General features: G+C 32.8%; 1 protein-coding gene across 1 annotated transcript; it reads right to left on the bottom strand.

Annotated features, from left to right (window-relative positions):
• Positions 1 to 1,004: 1,004 nt before the first annotated feature.
• LOC148622401 (uncharacterized) lies at positions 1,005 to 26,637 on the bottom strand. The gene is made up of 25 exons (XM_088572292.1): positions 26,489 to 26,637; positions 20,718 to 20,791; positions 20,202 to 20,348; positions 15,780 to 15,854; positions 15,410 to 15,517; positions 14,710 to 14,809; positions 14,384 to 14,519; positions 11,954 to 12,029; positions 11,479 to 11,661; positions 11,151 to 11,256; positions 10,823 to 10,939; positions 10,429 to 10,535; positions 10,097 to 10,221; positions 9,011 to 9,156; positions 8,716 to 8,826; positions 8,231 to 8,322; positions 7,638 to 7,767; positions 7,211 to 7,371; positions 6,906 to 6,987; positions 6,439 to 6,687; positions 4,903 to 5,085; positions 3,505 to 3,747; positions 2,983 to 3,108; positions 2,110 to 2,346; positions 1,005 to 1,403 (listed from the first exon to the last, which is right to left on the bottom strand). The coding sequence occupies exons 1-25, from the start codon at positions 26,562 to 26,564 to the stop codon at positions 1,159 to 1,161; spliced, it is 3,435 nt and encodes a 1,144-aa protein (XP_088428418.1). The 5' UTR covers positions 26,565 to 26,637; the 3' UTR covers positions 1,005 to 1,158.
• Positions 26,638 to 27,664: the final 1,027 nt, after the last annotated feature.

Here is a 27,664-nt window from a genome sequence, read left to right as displayed (position 1 = left end):
TGACTTCACAGTGTCTGTAGTATCTTTTATCTCAAGTTCTTTTGGGTAGATGCGATGTATCAAATCCCCGAAATTAGGATTGTTTTAAGATAACACGTCATCTATATAGCGGAAACTGAGATTGAAGGATCTAGCCTAACAATATTCTTTCTTTCTGATCAGATCAGCTATAAAGTCAGCCTCATAAGAGTGAAGGAATAGGTCAGCTAGTAAAGGAGCACAATTTGTTCCCATTGGAATGCCGACCGTTTGTTGAAAAACACGTCCACCACACTGGACAAATATGTTGTCGATTAAAAATTCCAGCATTTTGTAAACATCTTCCTGTGTATATTTGGAAGATGATTTGGAATTATTTCTTACAAAGTATGAGGAATCTCTACCAAGAACTATATATTTGTATCTAGGTGTACCATCTTTTTTGGAAAAACAACAATGTATAATGTTTTTAAGTCGGGATTTTAACTGAGTATGGGGAATAGAAGTATACAGTGTTGAAAAATCATAGGTTTTAATGCTATTATATTCAGATAATAGTCTTGAACTGATTGTCTCCAAAAGATCTTTCGAATTTTTCAGGATCCACATTGAATTAATACCACTACGGGAGTAACAAGTGTTGTGGTAGGACTGTAGACCCTCTTTGACAGTTGCGAGTATAGAAGTTAAAAGTTTTGAAAGAGGTTTGGTGGTACATCTGGCAGATTCAGCTATGAAACGTTGTTTGTATGGATTCTTGTGAAGTTTAGGAAGTTTAGAAAATAAAAACCCGCGCTAAGCCATTTTGTTCAAATTAAAATTTTATAGCAAAGATTTTTCATGCCCCATTATGTTATTCTTAGTGTAGTTAGGTTTTTGGATGGTTACCCTGAAGCAGTCGTGTCTCCGTGTGTAACAGGTGCTTTTAAATATCTGATATTTTACGACGTTGATTGTGTCATCGGACAGTGTGTATGTTTACACATTTCAAATACCGAAGAAGCTGAATTGAAAGTAAGGCAGTATAATATAACAAAGATTTTAATTCGAATTCTGTACTTGAACAAATACAGTTTTTAAGTAACTACAAAAAGTATACAAAAAAAAAATGCAGCATGATTATGGAAATATCAAGAATTCATCATCTAGTTTCGTCATTTGTTGAATTGAAAAGAAATACTAACAACTAGGAATGTCACAGAAATCCCATCTGATGTCTGGATCAGTAGTGTAACACCAAGGTAAGGGTTCATGTCCGTATGGATTTCTACAATAGTCATCCTGGTCACTTATGTATCCATAGCTGTGCACATGGGGAATCTGATCGGCCCATCTTTGACACTGAAGCCCCCCACGTGTGCGACGGACTGATCCAAAATATTCCAGACCATTCGCTGTAACTAAGCATTCTCGTGCAGGGGAGGCTTTTTCAATTGAAAAGAAAAAAAACAAATGATTTTAACTATTTATATAAATCGACCGCACCCATCCCTTCCCCAAAATGGTAGAAAACATAACTTAAACAAAAACAAAAATGCACAAAGTACAAAAATAACGCATAAAAATGTAAACTATAAGGCTAGTAAAAAACGTATTTTTATAAAAAAAAAAATATAACAACACTTCAGAATGTATAAAAAATTCAATTATGCTAGTATTTATAATTACGGAACAATTCGCTCCGTGCAAGGTATCACAATGCCAAAACGATTTTTTTGGGCAATTTGAACAAGGATAATCATACAGCCACTTGAAAGAGTAACAAAAAAGAGACAAAAAATGTATCTGGCAAGTCGGGGAATTGTTATTACCACCCATTATATACCCGCTTATGTCACGTCGGTTCCTTTTGAGAGAAAAGTGGACATCACATAACATAGCAGTGTGCATAGACCCACTACTCAATATTTTAGGACTTTTGACTTTTGTTCTCTTTTATATGAGTTCATCAATGTTTGTCTTATTCTATTTAATTACACATTTGTAAAACAAACACTGAAGCATGAAATTTAATGGTAAATCATTATTGTTTTAAGCCCTATTGATCCATATTTTTGTTTCATAACGGACACATGTAGAAGTTTCATACGTAATTGTAATCAGCGACTGATCACTGATTTTTACACTTACAACAGAATGGCACCTCACAAATCTCCCAACGTTTACTGTAATCAGTTGTATAACACCATGGTGCTGGTTCTTTGTCAGGGTTACGACAATAGTTTTCTGGTAAACTATTAAATCCATGCGCGTGAGGAGTATCTAGCGCCCATTCCTGACAAGTACGACCACTGATCGTTATATTTATTTGACCATTGTATTCGTAACCAATGACTGATCTTCGACAATCTTCCGGATTCTGGTTATCTGTAAAATAATGTATGTTAAAAACATGTTTCTTTGTTATTTGAATATCCAAAATTATACAACAATTTGTGTTAAAAATTATTTGAAATTGATTAGCTCCGCAGCATAATGAAGTCAAAATTAAATTTAAACCAGCTGATATTGTGTCTTGCATGTGCTAGACACAACCATGAATATTCCAAAATGCGTTACATAACTTATACACAGGAATTTGGGAATACACAGCTCAACACGAGAAATGACCAATCAAAAGAAACAAACCATGAAACCAAGTTTTGAATCACTATGATTTTATTCTCGACCTTAATTTGTTTCAACTTTTTAAAGAGTTTCCAATTGTCTTTAAAATCACACATTTTTCGAAACATAATCGATGGAAATATATATACAAAACATCGCAGTAGCTGGATTGTTTTTTACCAATTATGTTAATTATATTCGTTTTCAACTTCATGTTCACAAAACGAAATATATAAACACATCCCAAACGAAATATCATAATATACCGGGTAAATAATACATCTCTGAAAACGAAAACGATGGTCGAGACATCATTATACTGCAAACAAATTGGAAACACTGCAGAACCAATGAGTTGAAACCATGTTTTTTTTTCTTTTCAGATTATAATATTACCTTGTATTCTCGTTGCACAGTTGGACCCAGTATATCCAGATATACACAGACAAATATGTCCACCATTGTCAGTGTTCTCACACGTAGAACCAAATAAACATGGATTAGACGAACATCCCAATTCCTCTAAAACGTATAAACATATGATTTATTTTATCAATAAATCTACGTTGCCTCCTGTATTAGTCAACTTTTTTTATTTAAATGAAACATGAATAAGTTTATAAATATAATAATAAATTCACACATTATATTTTAAATAATTCTTAAAGGTTGCAGCGCATCGAGTTTTTATATCTAAAATAGTAAGTCGAATGCTACTATTGACTGCTTGTATCGCTCTCGACGTGTGTTTCTTGCACTTAAAACTTTAGAATTCCCACGGTCCTCATCAAGAATACATTGACAGATGTCATACTATCCAATACTACAGTATAAGTAAACTTTCTATAACGTCATATGCAGTGGACTGCATAAGATGAAACAAATTAATATATGTAATTGTTTGTTTTCAATTCTTACCGCAATATGGAATGTTACAGTATTCTTTTCCTGATGCATTAGGGTCATCTGGATAACACCATGGTCTGGCTGAGTTATCTGGGTTTCGACAATAATTTTCTTGGTCGTCAAGGTACCAGTATTTATGTATAATTGGAGATTGTTTATCCCATCGCTGACAGGTTTTACCGGATTCTGTCACATTGATACTTCCAAAGTATTCAACCCCCTTTTTGGTGTGTTTGCACTGATGTGGGGCTGTGACTGAATAATGAGCAATACAACATTACAAGAGTATTGTAGCCTGTTAAACCAGTAGGCTAAATGTATAAAAAAAAAAAATAAAAATGTGTTCAGTGCTCAATCTTTCAACTTGAAATGTGACCTAAACTAAACCGGCCAGCCAATGTCCTTCACTTAAATGATGGGTTCACCTAAGAAAACGTCATTTACGCCGTGGTTTGCAAACCCTGCAATATGGTTTACGTGGGCGAGACCTATCAGAGGTTGGGTGATCATTTTGAAAAATAACACAAGCAAAACGTCACCAACTGCAAGATTTTCCAGTCGGTGAAAATTTTCGGGAAGTAAGCCACAGTGTCGATGACATGAAAGTAACTCTCCTTTTGGAAACATGTTTAGGCGAAAAACAACAAAAGTTCATAGAACAACGTATCATCAGCTTTCTTGGGGCTACCAACCCCTTTGGAATGAATGTCAAAACCTGCATCATTAAGTCACCATAACCCGGTTTTCAATTGTGTTTTCGTCAGCTAACTTACCACTTTGTATTTTTTCTTCTTGAACTTGATGGATCTCACAATGATCAAGATAAATTTTGAAGGACATCTTGTCTCTTGTTATGGGTTGGCAGTTGTCAGTTTCTTTTTGTTAATTTTGTTAATTTTCCCCCTGACGAAGGCCGTAAGCACGAAAATTTTGTGTCCCACATTCTTTGAAATACTTACGTTTTTTATATATATTTTATTTGTATGTAGTTCCTTTTTACCTTTTAAACGTGCTATTGTACACTTATTTATTATTTTTATTTACATTTAATTTGAGCCACTTCACAACATAAACTTTTTTTAAAATCATTTTTATGTAAAACAAAAAAAAAAAAAATCTGTGAGCAATGCACACTAAATTGATAATTGATACCACCACTCTCCTATCTGGTAACATAAAAAATTTAATCAATGGCCTTGAATACATATATATATATATATATAATGTTTAAGAATTGAGAAAGGCAACCTATGCCCCAAATATATTCTAATGTTAATGGATAATCTCTATAGTGTCTACAAACATATAACATACAGTTTTAAAAATGTCAATTCTTTACTAAATTGATGTTACAGTCCAGTTAAACACACCAAAAAGATGCCTAAAATGCCTTTATTCTTGTATACTCACGACATTGCGGTACAATACAGGCGTCCCATTCCAGTAATGGGTTATTTGTATAACACCATGGTCTGGCATCATTTCCAGATGACCTACATTTTGTATTATCTTTACATTCCTCGCCTTGTATTGTAACATCTTTTTCGCCGATATAGTCATAGCCATTTTTAGATCTAGAACACATCTCGACTTCTGTTAATGCAAAAATTATTGCATGATTTTTCTTAACTGCACAAAGTTTTTAATATGAAACCCCATACATTATATCAATTTTTGCATACAAATATTCATTGGTATAAAAAGTAACATGCTGAGAGCACAGTTTTATACAGAAAAGTAACACAACGAATCATATAGGTTGAATCGCTCACCTGGGTAAATTGTGCCTTTCAATAGCAATAAATTAAAAAAGAGTTGTCCAACAATTTTGACTCAAGAAGACTTTGGTAGGACTTATCAAAAGGATCATTTCAGCCATCGAAGGTTTTCTTTCTATCTATTATAGTTTACAAGATATTGACTGAATACTGAAAAATTAAAACAAAAACAAAAACAACAAAAAAAAACCCCATAATTTTCCACCTTTCAAGAGCAATAACAAGGAGTCGCCTGACAAATTTGATTCCTGCAAGACTTGTATGGGCCTCAAATTAGGACCATTTCAGCAACTGAAAGAATTTTGGAGATATATGGGAAAAATAATGTCTGACCACTATGTTCTATTTTTAGTAACCGCGGCAATGTTTTTCGACGGAACAAAAATCCCCACATCAGTTCCATGCAGGATAACCCCAAGAAACATTCAAACCAAGTTTGCTTCAAATTGGTCAAATGGTGTCAGTGGAAATTTTGGAAAGAAATAACATTGAAAAAGCAAAAAACATCAACAAAGCGCAATAACTCAAGCATGGCTCAACAGATTAAAATGAAAATTGGACACGTTTCTTCCTATCAGAATTTGGCTAAACCTAACAGTTTTGGGGATGTATAGGAAAAACTACTGTCTGACCCCTATGTTTTATTATCAGTAACTGCGGCCACATTAGTTCTATTAAGGATACCACAAGAAACATTCATACCAGGTTTGGCTGCAATTAGTAAAGTAGTGTCAGAGTAGAAGAGTTTTGAAAAATTGTTAACGACGACGACAACGGACGCCAAATGATGACAATGGCTCACATGGCCTTCATTTCAAAGAATCAAATTTAACCAGTATATCTAATGTGTGAGTTACTTCTTTATACTTTAAATGTCTAAAAACTTGGAAAAAAAGGGAAAACTTGAAAATGAATGGTCCAAAAATACAACTCATTTGTTTCTCCACTGAATATGATCCCCATCCAAATGTTTTTATTGCCTTTTCCTCTTATAATTATTATTTTTTTCTTGTAATTTATTTATCCAAATGTATCATATACTTTTGAAGAAAAACATTTGTAGCCCACCTACCTACCCTTTTCTGTGATGTTGAGTCGGGAGAGAGGAAACAATTATTTTTTGAAGTGTGGACCTGTTATGACAGAAATTACAAACAGATGAGCTTACCACAATGGGGAATATCACAGAAATCCCACCGTATTCCCTCGTATGTAGTGTAGCACCAAGGAGCTGGTTCGTCCCCTCTTATGTTACGACAATAGTTTTCCTCACTATCATATTCGTGATAATAATGAAATGTTGGGGAATTGGAATCCCATCTTTGACAAGGGAGACCGCCTTTAGTATAATTTATTTGTCCTCTATATTCTTTTCCAATCGCGTCAGTAAAGCACTCACTCGCTTCAGCTAGATTTTCTGTTTCAAAAAGTAACATGCAAAAATATAAAAAAATAAAATGTCCCATTCTTAAACTGAACATAGTTTAGCTATCTACAACAAATTACAAATAAATTTACACATTTAGTTTTGATAATGTTTGTATCAGATGGGTAAAAAATCAACATTTACTAGTTTTTAAATGATAGGAAGAGGACAACAAACTATTTAAACAATTTAAGAAAGTTAAATCTTACCACATAGACCAGGCGACAGTTCAATATCGTCAATTCCAATATCTCCCTCCCAGTCGCTTCCGCGTGTAGCCTCTAATTTAATCTAAAAATGACAAAAAAATGAAAAACCTTAATTATAGCCGTATCGAATAAAGCCAAGTCTTAATATTCAATTATATATCAAATAAAATGGAAATACTTTTTTTTTCACTTTGGACGTGGACTGCATTATCCTTTCCACACTAAGTCCTTGTCTGAGTTCGATTTATTTAACCTGAATATTCATTACCTTGCATGCATTTTAATGATTTAAAGACTATACATACCTGCAAGTTCGAAGTTGATGGAAGATTGATTTGGGCCCAGCGCCAACCAAAGCCCTGATCCCCGTCTTTAGACCAAATCGTGTCATTTCCAGAGATAACTGCTAAAGAACCTATACCAGCTCCATGCATGTTATAAAAGAAAGATAAACATCTATCGTCGGCTGCAATAAAACAAATAAAAACTGATTATCCTAATAACGTTTAAATGCTCAAGCAAAAACTTAATTATGATCTTTTTGGTAACAGAACATTCGTCTAGAACACGATTAGCTTTGTTTTAGTATAAGAAAATTCTCCTATTATTAAAATCTAATTGACACTCGACATGTAAAAAGTTCGTTAATATTGGAATAATTAGGTAGGCACAGTTTTGTTAGGTTTTCTGTTCACATGGCTCGTAAGTTACAAGTGCAATTCCACTATTTACCTGGAAATGTTAGGTCAGATTGAAGTATCGCTTTGTCGCCTTCTAACCTTGGTGCTGATGCTTCAGCATACATATAATTTTCTCCACTATAGGCTTTAACAGGTCCTGTGTAATCAGATCGTGTTGGACCCTGGTATTATAATATGTTGTACAAATTATTCCAATTTATAATTTTTTTAAAAAAAGTTCAGGATTAAGTTCAGATATAAATTTATTTTGAGTTTGCTTGGATATTATGCTATTTTAGTGTAAATTTGTTTGTCCTGCAACCTTGTTCCATATGAATGGTAATTTGAGGGGAAAAAGAATCACCAATAACGTTTGTTATTAAAAAGAAATATTGTTTTTTTTTTTGTTTTTTTAGTGTGTGTGTGTGTGTGTGTGTCGGGGGGAGTGTTTTGTATTTGTTTTTCTTTTGTTTTTTTTTGTTTTTTTTTTTTGTGGACGATATGGATCTTAAGTGTTGAATAATTTTATCTTTGGGTGTAGTGAACTCATTGTTCCCGGTATTGTCAAAGAAATAACACTTATTTTTAGAAAATGATATTAATGTTGTGGATGCTATAGAACTTTTCAATGACGTCATTACGTACTGAGTATATATTCCAATCAAAGTCATCATTTCCAACATTCATTAAGAAACATCTGCTGCTCTTTTCAAACGTGCAGGTCACTGCGCTTGCCCCTAAAATATTGTGTAAAAATACCAAAATATTTCAACGGCAGTTATTAGTTACAAAATATCTTATGCTACTTGCAGTAACTAATAACTAGGCAGGAATCTGTTTTTACTTGTGCCTTCCGAGATGTCAGGCCTTTTTTTTTAAATTTACATGTGTAATTTAAGTTTATAACATTCTGCAATATATTATTAGCAGTGTTTGAGCAAAGTTTCTAAGAGTATTACTTTAGCAAAACTAAAACAAAAAACAAAAACAAAATTATTCATAAACTGTTTTCGAATATGAAAATGCATTTATGTTTTGCTTTCTTACATATTCAAAGAAGTTTTCCTCAAAGGAATTGCTAAATGTGTTGTCTACATAAACAACATAATTATTTCTATATTAATCCATACCCATGATTTGGTTACAGTTACGTCCATCAATTCCAGGATCACATTCACATTTATAATCCTGGTTTCCACAGTCTTTACATTCACCATAAACACACGGGTTTGGTATACAACCTAGAAATGATGTTTGTAATACTTTTTACTAACTTTAACAGCAAATAAACTATTATAATACTATTGGTGGTAAAACGTAGAGACAGTTGTACATATACGAGACCAAAACATATATTACATGTGTTTACTTTACTCATACAAACAAGTTCCAATTTATATCATTTTGTAGGTAGAAATGTATTACCATCATTTGCCGTTGATGCACGCAGAGAAAATCCTAATTCAGGACTGTGCAGTTTTCCAAATTCACTGTCCATAATCAACATCATTATGTTCTTCTCGCCCCACGATGATGTGATCCATTCGTCACCAGAAGAATCTCCACATACCCTAAATATATATAATATTTCGTTTAAAAAAAAATTTCCTAAATACACACTTTCGTTAAAAAAAAACAATCTACATACCTCACAAAGCAAAAAAAGAAAAGAAAAAACAAAACAAAAAAACAACAAACAAAAAAAAAAACAACAAACAAATAAAAAACAAAAACAAACAAACAAACAAATAAAAAACAAAAAAAATATCAAGAAAAAAACCAAACTACAGTCAAATCTTTGATCAAAACATAGTATGAATGGAAATCAAGCAAAATATTTTGACAATAAAAGTGAAACTTATGGTTGGGTTTTGCTGATATTTGTAACTGATTATTAGTTCAATACTTATTCGTTTTTTTTTCTCTCATATGTGGATACATCGTTTTCAATATAATAAGTAAATAAAATTAGCTCACAACATAAAGTATTGAACGAACAGTATAGGAATGAAAGTGTCTTGAAACTACTATGGGTTAAAAATATAACAGAATATATGTCACTTTCGGCTTTACTTTTTGCCAGAATATTGCTAAAATACCGTGAAGAGAATGCTCATCAAAATGTTTATGAAAATGGGTCGTTATAACGAAAAACATAATATCAAATCCTTGCTAGGATGCAGACACACAACATAGCTACTGCCGACAACTTTATCCCGATAATAGTGTAATATCAACAAACAAAATGCACAGTGCTGTCTTAAAATATAACTAATACCTACAAAATGCTTTGTTGCCCGATCGTACAACCAATGATACCTTTCCAAAGGTCTTGTTGGCATGTTATATTTAAACGTATTGCCCACCCATAATAGCATATCTTATCTCAGACGAAATTGCTTCCAATTCACAACCAATGATAGCAAACTTAATCCTTAACAGTCCAATGGTACAACACACACGTTATTCTAAAACTAAATTGCATATAATTTCCGAACAATGATAACATACCTAACCCCTTGTTGTCCGACTAGATTGTATCTCACTTCCAACCAATGATAACATCTGTTGTCCACTGTATTGTATGGTAAATGAAAAACATCTGAATGAATCTTTACATGCTTGGTGGGGGGAGCCTTTAAAAAGAAAACAAATCAAAATTTTTGCATATCGAGAATGATTTTCATATAAAAAAAACAGATTGCATGTAGATGTCATTTCTCTACAATTCTCTTGACAATGTTGATTAATTCTTGTGAAATTCATAAAAGGAAGTTTCTTAGTTCCCGAAAATTAGATAGGCATCAGTAGTAGCTATAAGGAGTATAATGTACTTTATTTACCCTGAGTAACCAAACACATATTTTGTCTACGTCGTAGTTCTTTGGGTAGTTTGGTGAAGTTATGGTCACATCATCGCCTGGTGAAAGGTCTATTATTCCACCACAAACTTCAATAAACAAAGATTTTATATGATATATCAATAAAAAAAATATGATGATTTTAAGAAAAATATTGTTCATTATATGTAAGTCTGATAAATCTGATATTTGATAACTAAGAGTTTCCTGTCACCTCGATTGGATGATATAAGAAATGAATTATTGGATTTTTCTTTCATATTTGTTAGTGTTGATTCTAATGAAAACTGTTTGTTATATTTTGTACTTTGTAAAATGGAAACAAGCTGTTTTCATTTCGATTTTGCAAAGTTTTTTTTTCAAAAAAAGAACATACCATCAGCATTGATAACTTCGTCACACGTTGTTCCAGTCAAACCATAAGGACAATAACATTCACATCTGTGATTTAGGAATGCTCCATTTTTACACTTTGGAGGATCTATACAGTGATCTAGAAATAAATAAACAGAACACATTTCTTTTAATGAATAAAGCTGCTCCTTCTTCTTGAATGAACAACTTAGTGTAAAGCAAGAACTGGGAATTTATGTACAACAAGATGTCAGCAAGTTTTTTTCTCAACAAGGAAATATGTTTAACACTCCCGCTAATTTTAAAGTAAAGCAGCGTTAAGGCCCATATTGGTCACAATAATTTTTTACCTGTACATCTATAGGCATCTGTAATATCAGCAACATCGTAGAATGTAAATCCAGAACCATAGGAACCAAGGAACCTCAGCTCTGGTTGTAAAGGCTCAAATCCATTCTAAATGGTAAAAAGTCATGACTGTTTACCAATCTATAAGTTATGTACAGATCCAATATATCACCGGATAAGGTTGTAAAGGAAATATAAGAATTTCAAGTAGGAACTAAATGAGAATGTAATAAAAAGGTTTATATTCCTACTGATGATACATTCAACATATACTATAATGCAAAATGAACACAACTTTATTTATCATGTCATCAACATTACGAAACTTACGCTAAAAGAGTAATGCATAACTGACTGGTAATCGTAAGGGTTATAATCCCTTGTGTTTGACTTTCCGTAATTTCCATTCTCAAGTTTACTTTCAGAAATATATACATGTTGATCTCTATCAGTTCGGCTTTGTTCATGGAATTGGCCTAATGCATGCAGCATCTCGTGGAGGGCAATTCCTACCTAAATCAACAAGTTACAAAATGCTCAATGAATAAGATATCACGTGACAAGTCAGTGCTTCATGATATGGTTTTCAATAGCCTTTTAATGTTAAACAAAAAGTAAAAGTACTACATTTTAAAAAATATGTATTACTATTATATTCTAAACTTTTATCATATTTAAGAAAATTCAACACTCACGTGAATAACTATACATAAGTAAGTATACAATATTTCTGGTTTCTAACAGATCTTTATACTCCATACATACACCACTTCGTACAAATGTAAACTCTACTTAAGATACTAACAGATAAACAGCCTGGACTTTTTATACTCATCAGTTGTTCACCATTAAATGCTCTACCAATGTAAGACCAGCACCCGCTGAAATAGTAATACATTAATTGAACATTTTTTATCACTTAATACAGTCTAGATGTCCAAAGATCATAAGCCTAATGTTATAGGCGTCGTACACTGTAGTTACATAAAGCAGTTGCAGTTTAAGAAGAAAGAGAAGGAGGATAGGTTAGAGAAGCTTTACCGATAGATATGTCACTCATCTACAGTAGGGTTTGGACTTAAGTCCTAGTAGATCTTTACCGATAGATATGTCAATTATCTACGGTCAATTCTGGTCTTACGTCCTAGTAGACCTAGGAAGTTGTAAATAATAACTAGATATGAGACTAGACTAGGCCTGAGACGGGAAGCTTCCCCTAAGATAGCATGGTAGCGTACGAGACTCGTACGTGCAAGGCTACGGCTGCCGTAGCACGACAGCATCGTCGGCCTGAGCCGGGAAGCTTCCCCTAAGATAGCCTGGTAGCATACGAGACTCGTACAGGCAAGGCTATCTTAGGGAAAGCTTCCCGTCTCAGGCCGACGAGGTTCTCGTGCTACCGCAGCCGTAGCCATCGACTGTAGCTATCATAAGCGAAACCCCAGTTTAAAGGAAAATTTAACAATGTTTCGAAAAAAAAAATTCATTGAACATAGAAAATATTGTGATTTCTTTAAACACTTGGATGAAGTGAAAATTGAAATTTCAAATTGAAGTTATTTGTTCAGTTGAGACTTTAAAGACAGTAAAACATATCTTCGTCAAAAGTTATAAAAGAATGTGCAAAGAAATAAGAACTTCCTACACTCAATCGAAATTCTCAAAGCATTTTATTAAATTTTTACTGCTAATGTTTACTCTTTACCATTCTGTGTTTAATTGTTCACAATTTCGTCAATAATTTAACAGGCAGACAGTGCAAACTTAGGCTGATTACAAAGCCAATATATCCAAACTTCATAAGCTACAAAATTGTAGGTTTAAGCATGTTGTCACGTGAAACTAGGCCAAAATGCACGTGAAATTTGCCGCGAAAAACAGCAAAAATTATTGGATTTAATCTTATCAAAGGTAAAACCTTCGATTGTAGTGTGAAATAGGATATGTTCAGATATAAGTCTGTTTTTTTTTTAACTTTTGTATAGAACATATAAGTGACCGTACTATATCATTTAGGGTACCAGTATGTCATTTTATAGAGTATTTACAAGACCGAAATTTCAACTTTTTTTTACGTTTCGACTAAAGATTTTTTTGTCTTGAATTCCGATCTATAATCATGTACATAGTACAACATGTACCTTTTTCAATTACGGTATTGATTTTATATCAATATATAAGGAAGAAGCTGCATACAAACACTTTAGAATTGGTCCTAGGCATTAGGAGAAATATGAAAAAGGAGGACAGGCAAGCATAACATTTATGCAAATATATACATGTATACAAAAATGTCATTGAAGATCGTTTTATATACAATATCTATCACATTCAGATTGAAAAGTTAAGTTCTCTTAATATGGTAGTTTTATAATTTCTGTTGACCATAATTTCGATCCAGTGTTTTTTCGGTTTGAAGTTCGTTGTCTTAACCATTCGGCTAATGTTAAGACATGATGGTTAAAAAAGCACCTGATACCATGGCATGTCATTGGACTGACGTGTTTCATCATAGGCTTAAACACTGTTTTCCCGAATATATAGATGTGAAAAATCGAACCACTCACTCACAAAACTAATAAAAATCTGGAGGACTAGTTTCACGCGAACAACCAATCATAATGCACAAAAAAGGCATATGCTAATCAGATTAGAATCATACGCATTTTAAGATGTGATTTTGTTCGACATTTTAAGCATTTTTACTAAAAGATATAGTACAGTCGTGTAAACAAAAAGCCTGTGCTAGCTTAGGGAAGACCTATCTATCGGTCAGGAAATAAAATTTATATGATGCTATTCGGATATTGGTGTACATTTTATTCTGCTACAGCTGAAAAAAACATTAAAGTGTATTGATTTCCAATAAAAAATAGATGTAAAATGTGATTTCACTTCTTCAAAAGATGCCAAGAGTAAAAATGCCGAATAACATTATAAGTACTGTAACTATTTTCGACATCTTAGCAAGTACGCGAAATAAATAAATTTACGCATTTCTAAAAATATATGTATGCAGAACAAAATATTCATGGATCTGAATACTGCTTTATCATGAAATATGTCGTAATAAACAGTATTAATTTATCAGTACGGAGAAAATTTTGTCGACTTATGCGTGATATGTGAATGACTTTCTTGCCTTTTACCAAAATTAAGTAGACGATCAGCTTTCTATTAAGCCCTGACTTTTAGTTCTAACTGATGTTGTGTAGGCAGATATTAAAGTACCTACCTCCCGCTGTAAATTCGAACAAATGTCTGATGACTAACAAGTGTTTGTGATTCACTACGTGGCATCCACCGCACACACGTTAATTCGTTGTATACCTCAATGGCACTGTTAATGACTGACAAAGCATCAGTATCATCTAAAACGATAACCAACGACATGTGACCACAGCAAAATGTAGTAACAGCAAATATATAACAAATATTTCGGGATTAGATGTCGTGATTCATTTTCGCATTTTGGTGATTTTTTGTTGTCTTTGCAAGGGTTATTTCTGGAATATTTTTACGATTACTAATTTAATGCATAAAATCATAGAGATTACTTACTCAATGACTCATCGATGACATAGGGTACAATACCCTTCTCCCACAGGCCACGACTTGTAAAACCCCTCCTAAAAATCCCCTTGCCTCGTTTCTCTTCAATCTAAAAAGAGTTATGGTAAACTTAAAGAAAAGTTCCGACAAATAATCACAATGTTAATAATTAGTTTTTTTTTGCGCCGTGGAATATATATTGTCTATTATTATACTGTAATCGATTTTGTTAAATGTTTTTCAATTAAACAATCTAATGATCAATAGTGGTTTTATACCATATATAACATGCATTTTAGTACTGGAAAATAGGATCAGTCGAAAAGCTTTGCTTTGTAAAATTCAAGCACTGAGTTTTACTTTGCTAGCTCACAGAAATAAAGAATGCCGGTAAGCATGTCAACCTACTTTGACACATTATACTGACTTTACTAACCTTACTAGCCGTAGCTCTATCTTTTATATGCCACGTGACTTGCGGAAAATCGCTGATTACCCATTTTAAAGTCTTTGGTGCGAGTTTGCCGGAAATCGCGCCAAGACCCCCGCATTCTAGATGAGCACGTCACCTCCAGTCTAAAGCAAATGAATTTAATAAGATATTTGTGGAAATACTTGTAGAGTACAAAATATTTTTTCTTCCATACTTCCTAGTTTACCAGTATATTACAAACAAGAATCGTATAACATACCATTTTACTGCACTTACCGATTCTGATTTCAGACCTAATTCTACTTCTTGTTCATTTGTAAGCTTTATTGGCTCATCCTTTAAAGCTTTTACAAAAGGACTTTCCTGGATGGGAAGATCTTTCGGCTGGAACAGGGAATATATGTTTAATTGAAACACAAAAACCGAATACTGCTATAGTGTTACATATATTTGTACTCTTTCAATGTTTTTAGATTATAGTTTTATTAAAAACAAACGACATGAATAAATGAAAGGCAAATTTCATATTTTCCACAAGCATATGCACCGTCATAAAAGGTAAGTCTGATTTAGCCTCCAATCCGTACTTTCCTAAAATAAAAAAAAAAAAAAAAAAAATCTTATAGATGTCACAATTATCGATTACCTTAATTTTCTTCCTATCCTTCAATACTATCATGCTGTCGAAAAGTTCAAGGTTGTTTGATTTCGGTCCCAATGTCTGAATAAAAATACATCATATCATTTCTAATGTACAGAGTAATCTAAAACCTCATTCTCACGACGAACATTTTTATACTTAGAAGGAGTAATCAAGGGAACCAAGGTTATAGCGGTAATCAAAAGAATGTAATCCAGGGACAAAGACCAGACATGGAAAACAGACATACACAACAAAGAACATGAAGTAACTAAAATCATATATACAAACTAACAAAAGCAAATGAGCAACTCGGACTCCACGCAGATGGATACACCGTAACGATCCACGAGTTTATGATGACCACCATAAAACTTCTGTAGTGATGACTTCAATCTTGTAGCAACATTACCCTTCTCCAGAAGCCTATTAGAATTCTAGCGCAATACACAAAGTCTGTGTAGTCTCGGCAAGAAAGTGTGCTTAGTGTTCCAACTCCTCAGCATTAGGAAATCAAGGGAACCAGAAATCAGACGGTAATAAAAAAAAAGATCATAATCCAATGATAACGACTAGAAACACAAAATGACCAAAAATAGCACGTATAATCGGGTTTATCTAAGTAAAAGGTAAACCAATTTAATAAAAGAGAAATTAATCTGTTCTTTCACAACGTTAAACCGGAATCCGTTCCGGATGTATCCCGATTTTATATTTACGTCTAACGCTGCCATATTTTTTGAAACACCACATCAAAACTTTTGTTCATTTTAACGGCAAGCCTTTGACAAAATATCAGTTTTGTGCTATGCTGGAGAAATCTCTAAAGTTTTGCGAGATAGCATTACACATTCGCTCACATTCTTTCAGAATAGGCCGTGCGTCCGATCTAGCTAAAGAGGGCATAGACGACGAGGCAATTAAAAAATTGGGTCGCTGGAAATCTAGTTGTTTTGAGAGATATATTCGTCTTTAAATTCGATCTGTTTTGCGAGTTTACATGTACTTCTGACTGATTTATTTTTATTACAATTTCCTAATTTTTAGGTTCAAAATCTGTTTGGATTTTTGGCTCATCGATTGTTTATTGGGCCCGTAGACGAGCTGACTCTCGCACTGGGGGGATCCACCTTGGACTGCAAAGGCTAGGATATGTTGTTAGATGGTTCGGGGAAAGAGGAATGAAATGGAGTGAGTTGTCGGCCACAGTCTCGCGTGCTGGAGAGAAATATCCACTTCCCGCTATGATCGTAATACACCTTGGGTCTAATGATATTGGTTTACGGCCTTGTTCTGATATAATAGATGATATCAAAACAGACACCCTTAGATTTAAATTATTATTTCCTAATACCAGAGTCATTTGGAGTGAACTTCTGATGAGACGGTACTGGCATAGCGCAACAAAAAGTGGCACTCGCTTAGAGAAGGTCCGAAAACGCATAAACACTGAAAAAAAAAATTTCTATTTAACTGAGGGCCTTGCCGAGATAAGACACCCGAATATTAGAGCATCTGAGATCGACCTCTACCGGTTTGATGGGGTTCACTTGACCGATCTCGGAAATGACGTACTTCTAAACAACTTTGAAGGTGCTTTGGAAACCTTTTTATCCTCACCCGATGTTCGTTCATTCCCTTAGGATTGTCACATTCGTTAATATATGTTATCAAATGTTGAAAGGAATATAAATGATTTATTATTTGAAGCGGTAGGGCCGCGGGGGGGGGGGGGTAGATATTTGAACGTGTATAGACACGCCCATTTGGCGGAATCTGGCAAGATAAGGGGACACTATCCTTTCCTTAATTGTACGTCGGGTCATATCAATAAAACTTTCCTACGCTTTACCGTTGGAAGTTGGTCTAGACCATCTCATGCCTCCATGAGTGGTCGGTTCTTTTCTGATCACCAGATTGAATTTGGCCAGGGTATTCTAAATACAAATAAATAATCAAAATAAATAATAAACTCACTCCCATGTTTTTATAAATATTAAATGAAAAAAGTGGTTGCTACCATGGGGTGACAAATGGTATGGGCTGGCGTACTGGAAAATCGTGTCCCTCGTTCTCTCAAGGTACCTTGAGGAATATGAGCATCCATTGTTTACCAATGGTGCACAGAGTTGTCCGTATACCCCTGCGTTTGGCATTCTGTTTCCCTATCTTGTCAATTCCTCTCTTGCAGTGAGCTGTGGCCGTTATTAGCCATTTACATTGTTTCTTGAATTTTTATAAGCCAAACAATTGATTCTTTGATTAAATGAACAACCCGTACTGAACAGAAAACTGGGAGCATAGTCGAAGTGTAACGGTAAGATAGGCGTTATCTAGAAACATCCATGGAGATGCTAATAACATGTCACTTCCGTGATGCAAGGAGGAAAACTATGACATAGTGAACAAAACGGTACAAATCTACGCTTAAATGATGAAATGTAAGGATGACTTTAATATGCAGAAACTATTTTAATGTTCAAACTCTATCTATTGTAGCTATATATAGAAATCTTATCATACTATTCAAAAAATGAAGTGTGTATATAGGTATAACGGGCTCACAAAGTCTGCAAACCTGTAAACCTATAATTAATGAATTCTAATGTTTCGTTAAAATAAATAACACCATTTACTTGTACATCGCCACATATATGCCTCCTATAAGCCCATTTGCCTGATAAGAAAGTGAATATCGTCCCTATTACCTGAAGTAGCTTAAATATGCATTTTTTATCTATGATTTTATGTTATCAAATGTACTGAATGAGAATAATAAACCACGTCGGGAAAAAATATGCAATTATGTATTGCAGGAATAATCAGGGAACCAAGCTTCTGGCGGAACTCAAAAGAATGTAATCCAGGGAAAAAGAAAAAGTAATAAAAGTAATAAAATAGTTTTAATTAGCACAAAACCGGTAAACGTTTTGTAATTTTTCAATCATGCCGTAAAATTAAGTATATAATGTCATTATATAGACTCTAGACCTACTAGAATAAGCTGTATTGAATTAAATTGTAACCAATACGATTTCCTTATTTCATAACAACACTCTTACAAATATACACACTTTGTACAATGTGGAGTCGCATCCTTTATCTTAATAATAATGGGTTTGAAATAAGAGGCTCCCAGGAGCCTGAATCGCTCATCTGGTTAAATTTTTGCCTTTTAAGGGCAATAATTCTAACAAGGAATTGACAGATAATTTTGACTCCATTTGATTCATTGGACATATTTGCAAGCCTTATAATAAAGATCATTTCAGCAATTGAAAACTATTGGCTAAACATAACAGATTTGGAGATGTATGCAAAAATCTGCTGTCTGACCCCATTGTTCTTTTTTAAGAAACGGCAGCCATGTTTTTTTTTCAGCGATCAAAAATCTGTTATTTCGTTAAGGATACCCTATAAAACATAAATGTCAACTTTCATTGAATTCTGTAGAGCAGTTTCTGAGGAGAAGATTTTTTAAAAAGAAATAACATCATAAAGAGAAAAAAAAAACGTCCAAAAAGGGGAATAACTCAAACATGGGTCAACAGATTTTAACCAAATTTTGACCACAGATAGATCTCATCATGCTAAACACTTTATTGTATGTCAGAATGGGCTAAACCTAACAGTTTTGGAGATAAATGCGAAAAAACTACTGTATGACCCCTATGTTCTATTTTTAGTAACGGTGGCAATGTTTTGCAAGGGATCAATAATCCTCACATCAATTCTATGCACGATACCCCAAGAAACATTCATACCAAGTTTGGTTCCAATTGGTCACGTGGTGTCAGAGGAGAAGATTTTTGATAGAAATAACATTCAAAATAGCAAAAAAAACATCAAAAAGGGCAATAAATCCAAAATGGCTTAACATATCCAACAGAAAATTTGACCACAGATAGATCTCATCATACTAAACATCAATTCTATGCACGATACCCCAAGAAACATTCATACCAAGTTTGGTTCCAATTGGTCACGTGGTGTCAGAGGAGAAGATTTTTGATAGAAATAACATTCAAAATAGCAAAAAAAAAACCATCAAAAAAGGGCAATAAGTCCAAAATGGCTTAACATATCCAACAGAAAATTTGACCACAGATAGATCTCATCATACTAAACACGTTTACTCCATCAGAATTTGGCTAAACCTAACGGTTTAGGAGATATATGCGAAAATTTACTGTCTGACCCCTACGTTCTATTTGTAGTAACGGCGGCCATGTTTTTCGACGGATCAAAACTCCCCATGTGAGTTCTACGCATGATACCCCATGGGACATTCGTACCAAGTTTGGTTTAAATTGGTCGAGTAGTTTCAGAGGAGAAGAGTTTTGAAAAATTGTTAACGACGACGGACGACGACGACGGCCAGGTGAGCTAAAAAGGGAGATACATGAATTAAAAATGGAACACACATACCTCATTATCTATATCTTTAATGTTTTGTTCTGCATGTCCCTTGGCTTTACCCTTATTTTTACCATTTCCATTGTTATTACCCTTTCCACTGTTAGAACTCTTGCCTTTGTTGTTGTCTTCGCCTTTGGCCCTTTCAAACAAACTTTCCTAAAATATACAGCGGACCAATAGTAATACCAATCTAAAGTAATGCTGCAACGTAATATATTAAAGTAAAAATGTAGCCATTTATTATTTTGAAAGGGTGTCGATCGCAGTCAATTTTCATCATTTCCGGCACTCGCTATTTGTTTATGTAGCACTTATTTCCTTAACATTAAAATATTTGGACCAAAGTTTTCATTAGAATGTCCTAAGTTATAGAATATATTGTTTATGCAATTAAAAAGGAACCATTAGTTCCTTACTTTATCAAAATTTAATGGTAACAAGATTCAGAAAATATTTATATTTATAAGTTATCGTTATATATTTTTTTCTGGGTATGTAGTTTTGAATAAAGTTCAATATTCTTACCTCTTTAGCACCTTCTTCCGTTAAATCCCGAAGTTGTTTGATCAGAGATTGCAGTCTTTGATGAATTAACTTTTCTGAAACACATTAATTTAGAGACACTTTATTATAGCTATACTTAATTAATAAAGCTTGGTTCTAAAGAAAATACAAATCATAATACAAATTTGGTCAGTTACGTTGTGATTACTAGATTACATCGTGGAATATATTCCACAACTGGCACATTCTCTTTGAATGAATGAGTAGTCCTTTACTACGATTTTTTTCTTCATTTTTTATTACCATTTCCGCGACGATCTTTTTAAATTTTTTGTTACCAATTTCCCAACTAACACTTTAAATTACACGAATCCATCAAATTAGAACTGATCATCGGCTACATTTTTTTAAATTTCTGTCTTTTTTTTCTTTTTAGCAAAAAAAGAAAAAAAAAGGCGAAAAAAAAAATATAAATCGAACAAGTTCAAGGGGCTGGATATTGAAACACTCTATGGTTCCATCCAAGCCACTTTGTCGAACCGATTACGTTTTGAAGGGGTTTGGAAAAGGTCCTATAGTACTAATACATTGCTGGCGTACAAGGGCAACTTCATGTATCACCCTAGTGTTTGAACCTTATCCAGAAAATCAATATAATGGTCATTAAACTAAACAAAGACATTTAAGCTGGGTGAAAAATAGTTCATTTGCAGGTGCAACTTATATATACAACTAAAGTGTACATAGCAAAAGATCGTTGAAATTGGAAAGACAAAATCGTTGAGTTTGTCGACGAGTATAGATGGTAATATTCCTCCTTCTGTGGTGTATTTCAATGTAATTTTAAGCTCTTTTGTCAAAACATTTTTCATATTGTGGAAGCAGAAATTAAGGAACTTGTGCCACCTTAACATTGCATTGAGGTTACCTATGGATAAAGTCCGATAAAAGTAAAGACCATAAGATGTCTACTTTCTGTTGAAAAACTTGTCCCCCAATTAAAGAAAAAAACATTACCATTTATAGAATGCAACACGATAATTAACATTCATTTGTATATTTGATATTAGTTTGTGATTAAGTTCACTCGTGGCTGGCTTTTGCCAAGATACGTACATATACACTTCTTTATCATGTCATTTGTAGGAATAGTGGCGTTAAATTAAAATGTCTAGTCTTTTGTTTAAGCTGCACATGTTAAATAGCGTTATGGAGAATAGATATATCAATAGTGAATGCTACTTACACAAGTTACTTTTAAATTCATTATACATTTTTCCGATTAATATCACATTTCGCATTGCAATATTACAATCATTCAACGGATCGTTTGTCAGTCGTTATCTGACAAAACAGTTTGGAAAGGGACTCGGTAGTGCACTTGACAATATAATATTCTTGATGAGGATATCTATAAAATGGAGGTATTAAACAAGAGGGACATCACCATTTCTGTTATTTGTTAACACAATTATGGAAGACTCTGATTTAGTTAATTAAAATGTAAGACACTCATGTCGAGTATTAAATCTTTTATTACTTAAATAGTTTTTTTCGAAGTATCAAGTGAATATTTCCAATTGAGTATAATCACCTTTGATGTGCCGATAACGATATACCATAAATGTATATTTTAACCATAAAATGGAGCTACACAATAGCTATTCCATTAAACCCTATATTAAAAGTGGCAAAAAATGTTGTTTAAAAGAAAAGACCTGACGAAGGACATTTTTAACAGTCGACCTAATTGCTTTCTTCGTTTCGATGAATTTCTTTAGAATTTAAACTGATAATTGAGGAAAAGAATATTAATGTTTAATTGCTTACATTTAGTTAAACGAAAACTAAAGAAAACGTGCTGAAGCAAGTTACGTCGTTATAGCTTGAACAATTTGATGTCTGTATGTTTTAATAAATCTAATGAAAACATTACATTAAGTATATTTATAAAATTGTATCCTTCAAAAGTTTTGGAATTCAAAATAGGACATTTCATGGGATATTAAATGTCACTTCTCCACGTTGGTTAAAAAGAATATTATGGGAACTAATTTGGAGCATACTTAAACTCAAAACTGATCTGTATTTCATAGTACATACCAACTATGTAATTTTAAGACATCTTTTGCTATCTTTAAATAAAAAAAAAACAGAAGAGATATATATTTGTAAGAAAAAACGGAAGGAATCGAAAATATATCGCCATAACATGATCCGGGAAATAATAATAATGAAATTTTATTCAGGATTTAGCACTGGTAATTGAAACAAAGAAACACATAAACCTACTTAGATAAAGACCTGACGGTGCCCTCAGTGAATGTTTTATTTTATTATTTTTTTTCGTACTTTACCTTTTGTTATTGTTCCCAAGACTATTCTTTGTCTATCCAAATCTAAAAACCTGTAGACAATATCAAATATACATCTATGCCAAATCACATGACATTCCCGTTCCGTTCAGTTCAATCAATCGACCAAAAAAAAAACAAAAAAAAAACAACAACAACATAAAACTATTTATAATTCTTCATACAGTTTATGTGTAATTCGCATCGCATATTCACTGACGGACTGACGGACTGATGAGCTGTTTTACATTGGTATACCATAGAGTATCATGCAAAAATTTGACTGATTAACTTCTATTCACCCAAAGTATTTTTCAAAGCACTTTCGTTTAAGATAAATAACGAACCCGCACCACCCCATCTGTCTGGACAACATTTTTGGTAACTGAACTAGAGCCTCCCAGGAGCCTGAATCGCCAACCTGGTTAAATTTGTCCTTTCAAGGGTTGTCCCGCGATTTTTACTCAAAAGAAGACTTTGGTAGGACTTACAATTATGATCATTTCATCAATTGAAACATTGAAACTTTTTCCTATCTATTATATTTTCAAGATATTGGCTGCAAACTGCTAAAACATCATTTTCCCCATTTCAAGGGCAATTACTATAACAAGGAGTCGTCCGACATCTTTAATCCTATGCATGTAGGCATATCATAATATCCATTTCGTCAATTGACAGTTTATTTTTCTATCTATTATAGTTTTCAAGATACCTTCTAAAAAATCCCGACATCAGATCTATGCAGAACACCCTTAGAAATATTTTTAATAAGTTTGGTTCTAATCGGTCTGATAGTTACAGAGGAGAAGATTTTTGAAACAAATAACATTAAAAATAGGGAAAACACGTCGAAAAGGGGCAATTATTTCAACATAGTTTTTGCAAAAACAGATTAAAACGAACATTTTCCTACTGATAGATCTTTGCCCAGGTCAGAATTTGGCTAAACCTTACATTTTGGAGATAAAACCTTCTGTCTGACCCCTATGCACTATTTTGTAGTAAAGGCAGCCAAATTCTTCGACAGATAAAAAATCCCCACATTAGTTCTATGCAGAATACCCTAAGAAACATTCATACCAAGTCTGGTTAAAATTGACCATGTAGTTTTAAAGGAGAGATTTTTAAAGTAATAATGTTAAAAGTAGCAAAAAACATAGAAAAAGGGCAACAACTCCAACATGGTTTAATAAATATACACGAAAATTTGACCACAAATAGAAAGCCCTAAAGCGTTCACCCATGTCAGAATGCAGATACATGTGAAAAATTTCTGACCGACTCCATGGTCTATTTTAAGTAACAGAGTAACAGTTTTTCGACAGATCAAATCCACACATTAGTTCTACGCAGAATGCCATAAATAACATTCATAGCAAGTTTAGTTCAAATTGGTCATGTATTTTTATTAGAGAAGAGTTTTGAAAAAATGTTGACGACGACGACGACGATGGACGCCAAGTCATGGCAATAACTCACATGGCCTTTGGCCAGGTTATTTTAATAAGAGAAGAGGGTTAGCGACATTTTAATTTCCATGATTTTTTTACTTAATTTTTAATATAAAAAAATACAATCCCAAACATGCATACAAAAAGACACAACAACATCAACAAAGTAAGAAATAATAAAAGTACAGAAAACAAATTTTTGAAATATTGAAAACTGCTATATGTTAATCGTTATTTTAATACGACGATATTTCTTTTCTTTAAAAGTAATTTTATTGTACTCGCGTTACAAATAGTGGTATATTAAAATTCTTATAACTTATTTTGCAAAAAATATCTATACGAAAAACAGAGTCTACCATGTGGTACTAATGCAGATTATGTGTTTAAAGAGTTAAGAATTTCGCTAACAATATCTGCTATTATTTAAGTCAAGCAAATTTGACCGCTGCGTTGTTTAATATCTTCGAGTACTTTATGTCCACAATAAATGATAAAATGAATGACTACAATATTGTCAATGAATTGAACTATCTTGGAATAACGTTGTCTAAATAAAATAGCTTCTCAAAGGCGAAGAAAATTAACGTGAAAAGGGTACCAGTACACTGTATGATATATTAAAGAAAGGTAGACTACATAACTTATCTATTGACTGTCAAATTAAAACTCTTCGATAAAGTAGTCAAACCTATTTTATTATATGGATGTGAACTTTGGGGATCAGGAGATAATCGAAAAGGTAAAATTCTGTACATCAGTATTGGATTGAAAGACATTGTATTCTTATTTTATGATATAATTAGGCAGATACCCTTTTGATATATGTATTAAATTGAGACTAATTAATTACTTCCTCATCAATTGTTAAAATTTATGGTATTGCCATCTATTTCAGTGTTTTAGGATAGTGAGAAAAGGCGGACAAAGTTATACCACCTATGTTTTATTTATTATATCACTCACTCATGAATGTATAATGAATTTTTTGGTTGTTTTCTTATGATGTAAAAAGAGTTTTTTTATAACTTAGTAAAAGATCATCTGTCTATCATATTAAAAAATGCGTTAAATACCATTTATACAAGCATAATAATGCATAAAATATGCAACGAAAAGAGAAGTGTCATTAACTTTTTGTCCATTTCAATGGAAGTCAAGAAATAAAAGTATACAAAAATACCAATCATATCATATTGCAAGTTTTGATATGCCGTACACGTGTTTTAAAGGAGTAACCTCTCATTAGCAGCATTAAAATCAAATACAAAGAAAGATCTAAAATATAAAAAAAAATGAAACAAGTTCTCAAAACCAAAAGTATAGAAATGAAAGAATTCGAATAGAGATTTGCTATACTCTTAAAGGCTTAAAATATTTTTTACTTCGAATTAATGTTAACCTTATCATCAAAAGCACGTTTTGTTGATTTTCTTTTTTCATTTTATTTTTTAAAATAGATTTTCAATGATCACAAAAAGACATAACATTGCGAGTTCATGTGTTTATTATTTGGGTAAAGAGTAGTTACAAATCCAAATTGTAACAAACGTTTGACATTTAGCATTACAAACTATTCCACTGCTTCATAATTCGTAATAAGACAAAAATGTTAGAAAAATGAGAGTTATCTGCCCTTGCAGTGTTCATTGTCAGTGTATTTTTAATGAAATTATACTCATGTTACTCAATCGATAAGAAAAATTTAGTCATATTTCCTTAATTCCGATGGCGCAAATAGTCAAATCAAAGTTTCGAAATGGTTTTCTTTTCATACCATGTTTCACCCAATGCCTAATTCTTACAAAGATTGGCACTTTTAAAATTGCTTGGTATAAGAGTAAAACACGCAAAATGAATGCAACTGTAAGGTCGAAAAAAAGTTTAAAAGTGTGTGCTCATAAGACATTGAATAATTCAAGATAAAATTTCATTTCTTGACCAATTAAAATTTTGTGAATTTGTTAATGTTATTAAAAATTACCTCTTTTTGACGTAGTTCCACTGGCAAACACTTGACAAAAGGCAACAAGAACTGTTAAACCCAAGAGAACCTTCATGTTTACAGCACTAAACTATGATGTTGTTCACTCACGGGTTTTATATTCATAGTTCCCTACACGGGTGGTTGATTTACATACGTAACTTAAAACACCCTTGTATTTTTTTGATGTATTGAATCTATTAAATCTATTAATTCTTTCAAAAAATATTTATAGTTCTTTTCAAATGTGTTTATGTTCCTTGTATTTGAAATACTTTATGGGCAACTTATAGGTTCCGAAATAGTCAAAGGACATACATTTTCAAACCCAAGAATAAAAAACCCAACCATTTAACCAATAAATAAAAAAAAGATTAATACCTATGAAAACATTTATTCCAGACCAAGTGTTGCTAGTAACGTGTTGGAACAGAACTTGTAGCAACAGGATAGCAACACAGTATAAAACATATGCTTCTCAAACCTATTAGTCATCTTATACAAAAGGCATAAAGTCCTTGTATTTCTTAATGCTTCTGAATAAAGGATGCATGTTTTGTGAAAGATCAATATCCAATTGTATTGAGAATTGTCGTTGTCTGTTTCATACGTTTGTATGTACAAAACACAATTTCATTTGAAATTTTTGTTTAAAATAAGTTAGCTGAAAATACATTTAAACAAAATTTCCATACGTATCCATGCATATGTTACGCCAAAAGTGAAATGTCTTACACTTCAAAATATGCTCATATACTTTCTCTAAAGTTTGGCGAAATATAGTGTTTTATATAAGTGTGCAAAATGCACACTTCATAAAATTTTTAAAGACAGTAATACAATTGAATAATTATTATTAACTTATCCTTATTTCGAGAGCAAGGATGTGCATGTTTGTTTCCGTCCATGCAAATGTCAAACAATGTAAACAAACAAAAAACAAAAACAAAAACAAAAACAAAAAACAAAAACAAAACAAAACAAAACAAAACAAAACAAAACAAAACAAAACAAAAAAATGTATGTATCAGATTTTAAAAATACTAACGTAAGAATACAGTTTCGATTTTTACTTGTTTTTGTTAATTTAGACAAGACCTTTTGAATACATATACGTGTTGTTCTTTCGATCTTTAAACATTTTTGTTTCCATAGAAAAATAGATAACGCACCAAA

This window comes from Perna viridis, chromosome 3, assembly GCF_037379345.1.
Source record: "Perna viridis isolate PV_CMFRI_1.1 ecotype Kerala chromosome 3, ASM3737934v1, whole genome shotgun sequence".
In the NCBI taxonomy this organism is placed as follows: Eukaryota; Metazoa; Mollusca; class Bivalvia; order Mytilida; family Mytilidae; genus Perna; species Perna viridis.
The sequence above is the reverse complement of the archived record's forward strand: the minus strand, read 5'-3'. Positions and strand labels throughout refer to the sequence as shown.

Excerpts from the sequence above, each read along its gene's own strand:
- LOC148622401 (XM_088572292.1), bottom strand. The coding sequence starts at position 26,564 with ATGAAGGTTCTCTTGGGTTTAACAGTTCTTGTTGCCTTTTGTCAAGTG. Across the intron at positions 14,810-15,409 it reads TAGGTCTGAAATCAGAATCG|ATTGAAGAGAAACGAGGCAA; the intron begins GTAAGTGCAGTA and ends AACTCTTTTTAG. Across the intron at positions 5,086-6,438 it reads CTGTGATATTCCCCATTGTG|AAGTCGAGATGTGTTCTAGA; the intron begins GTAAGCTCATCT and ends TTGCATTAACAG.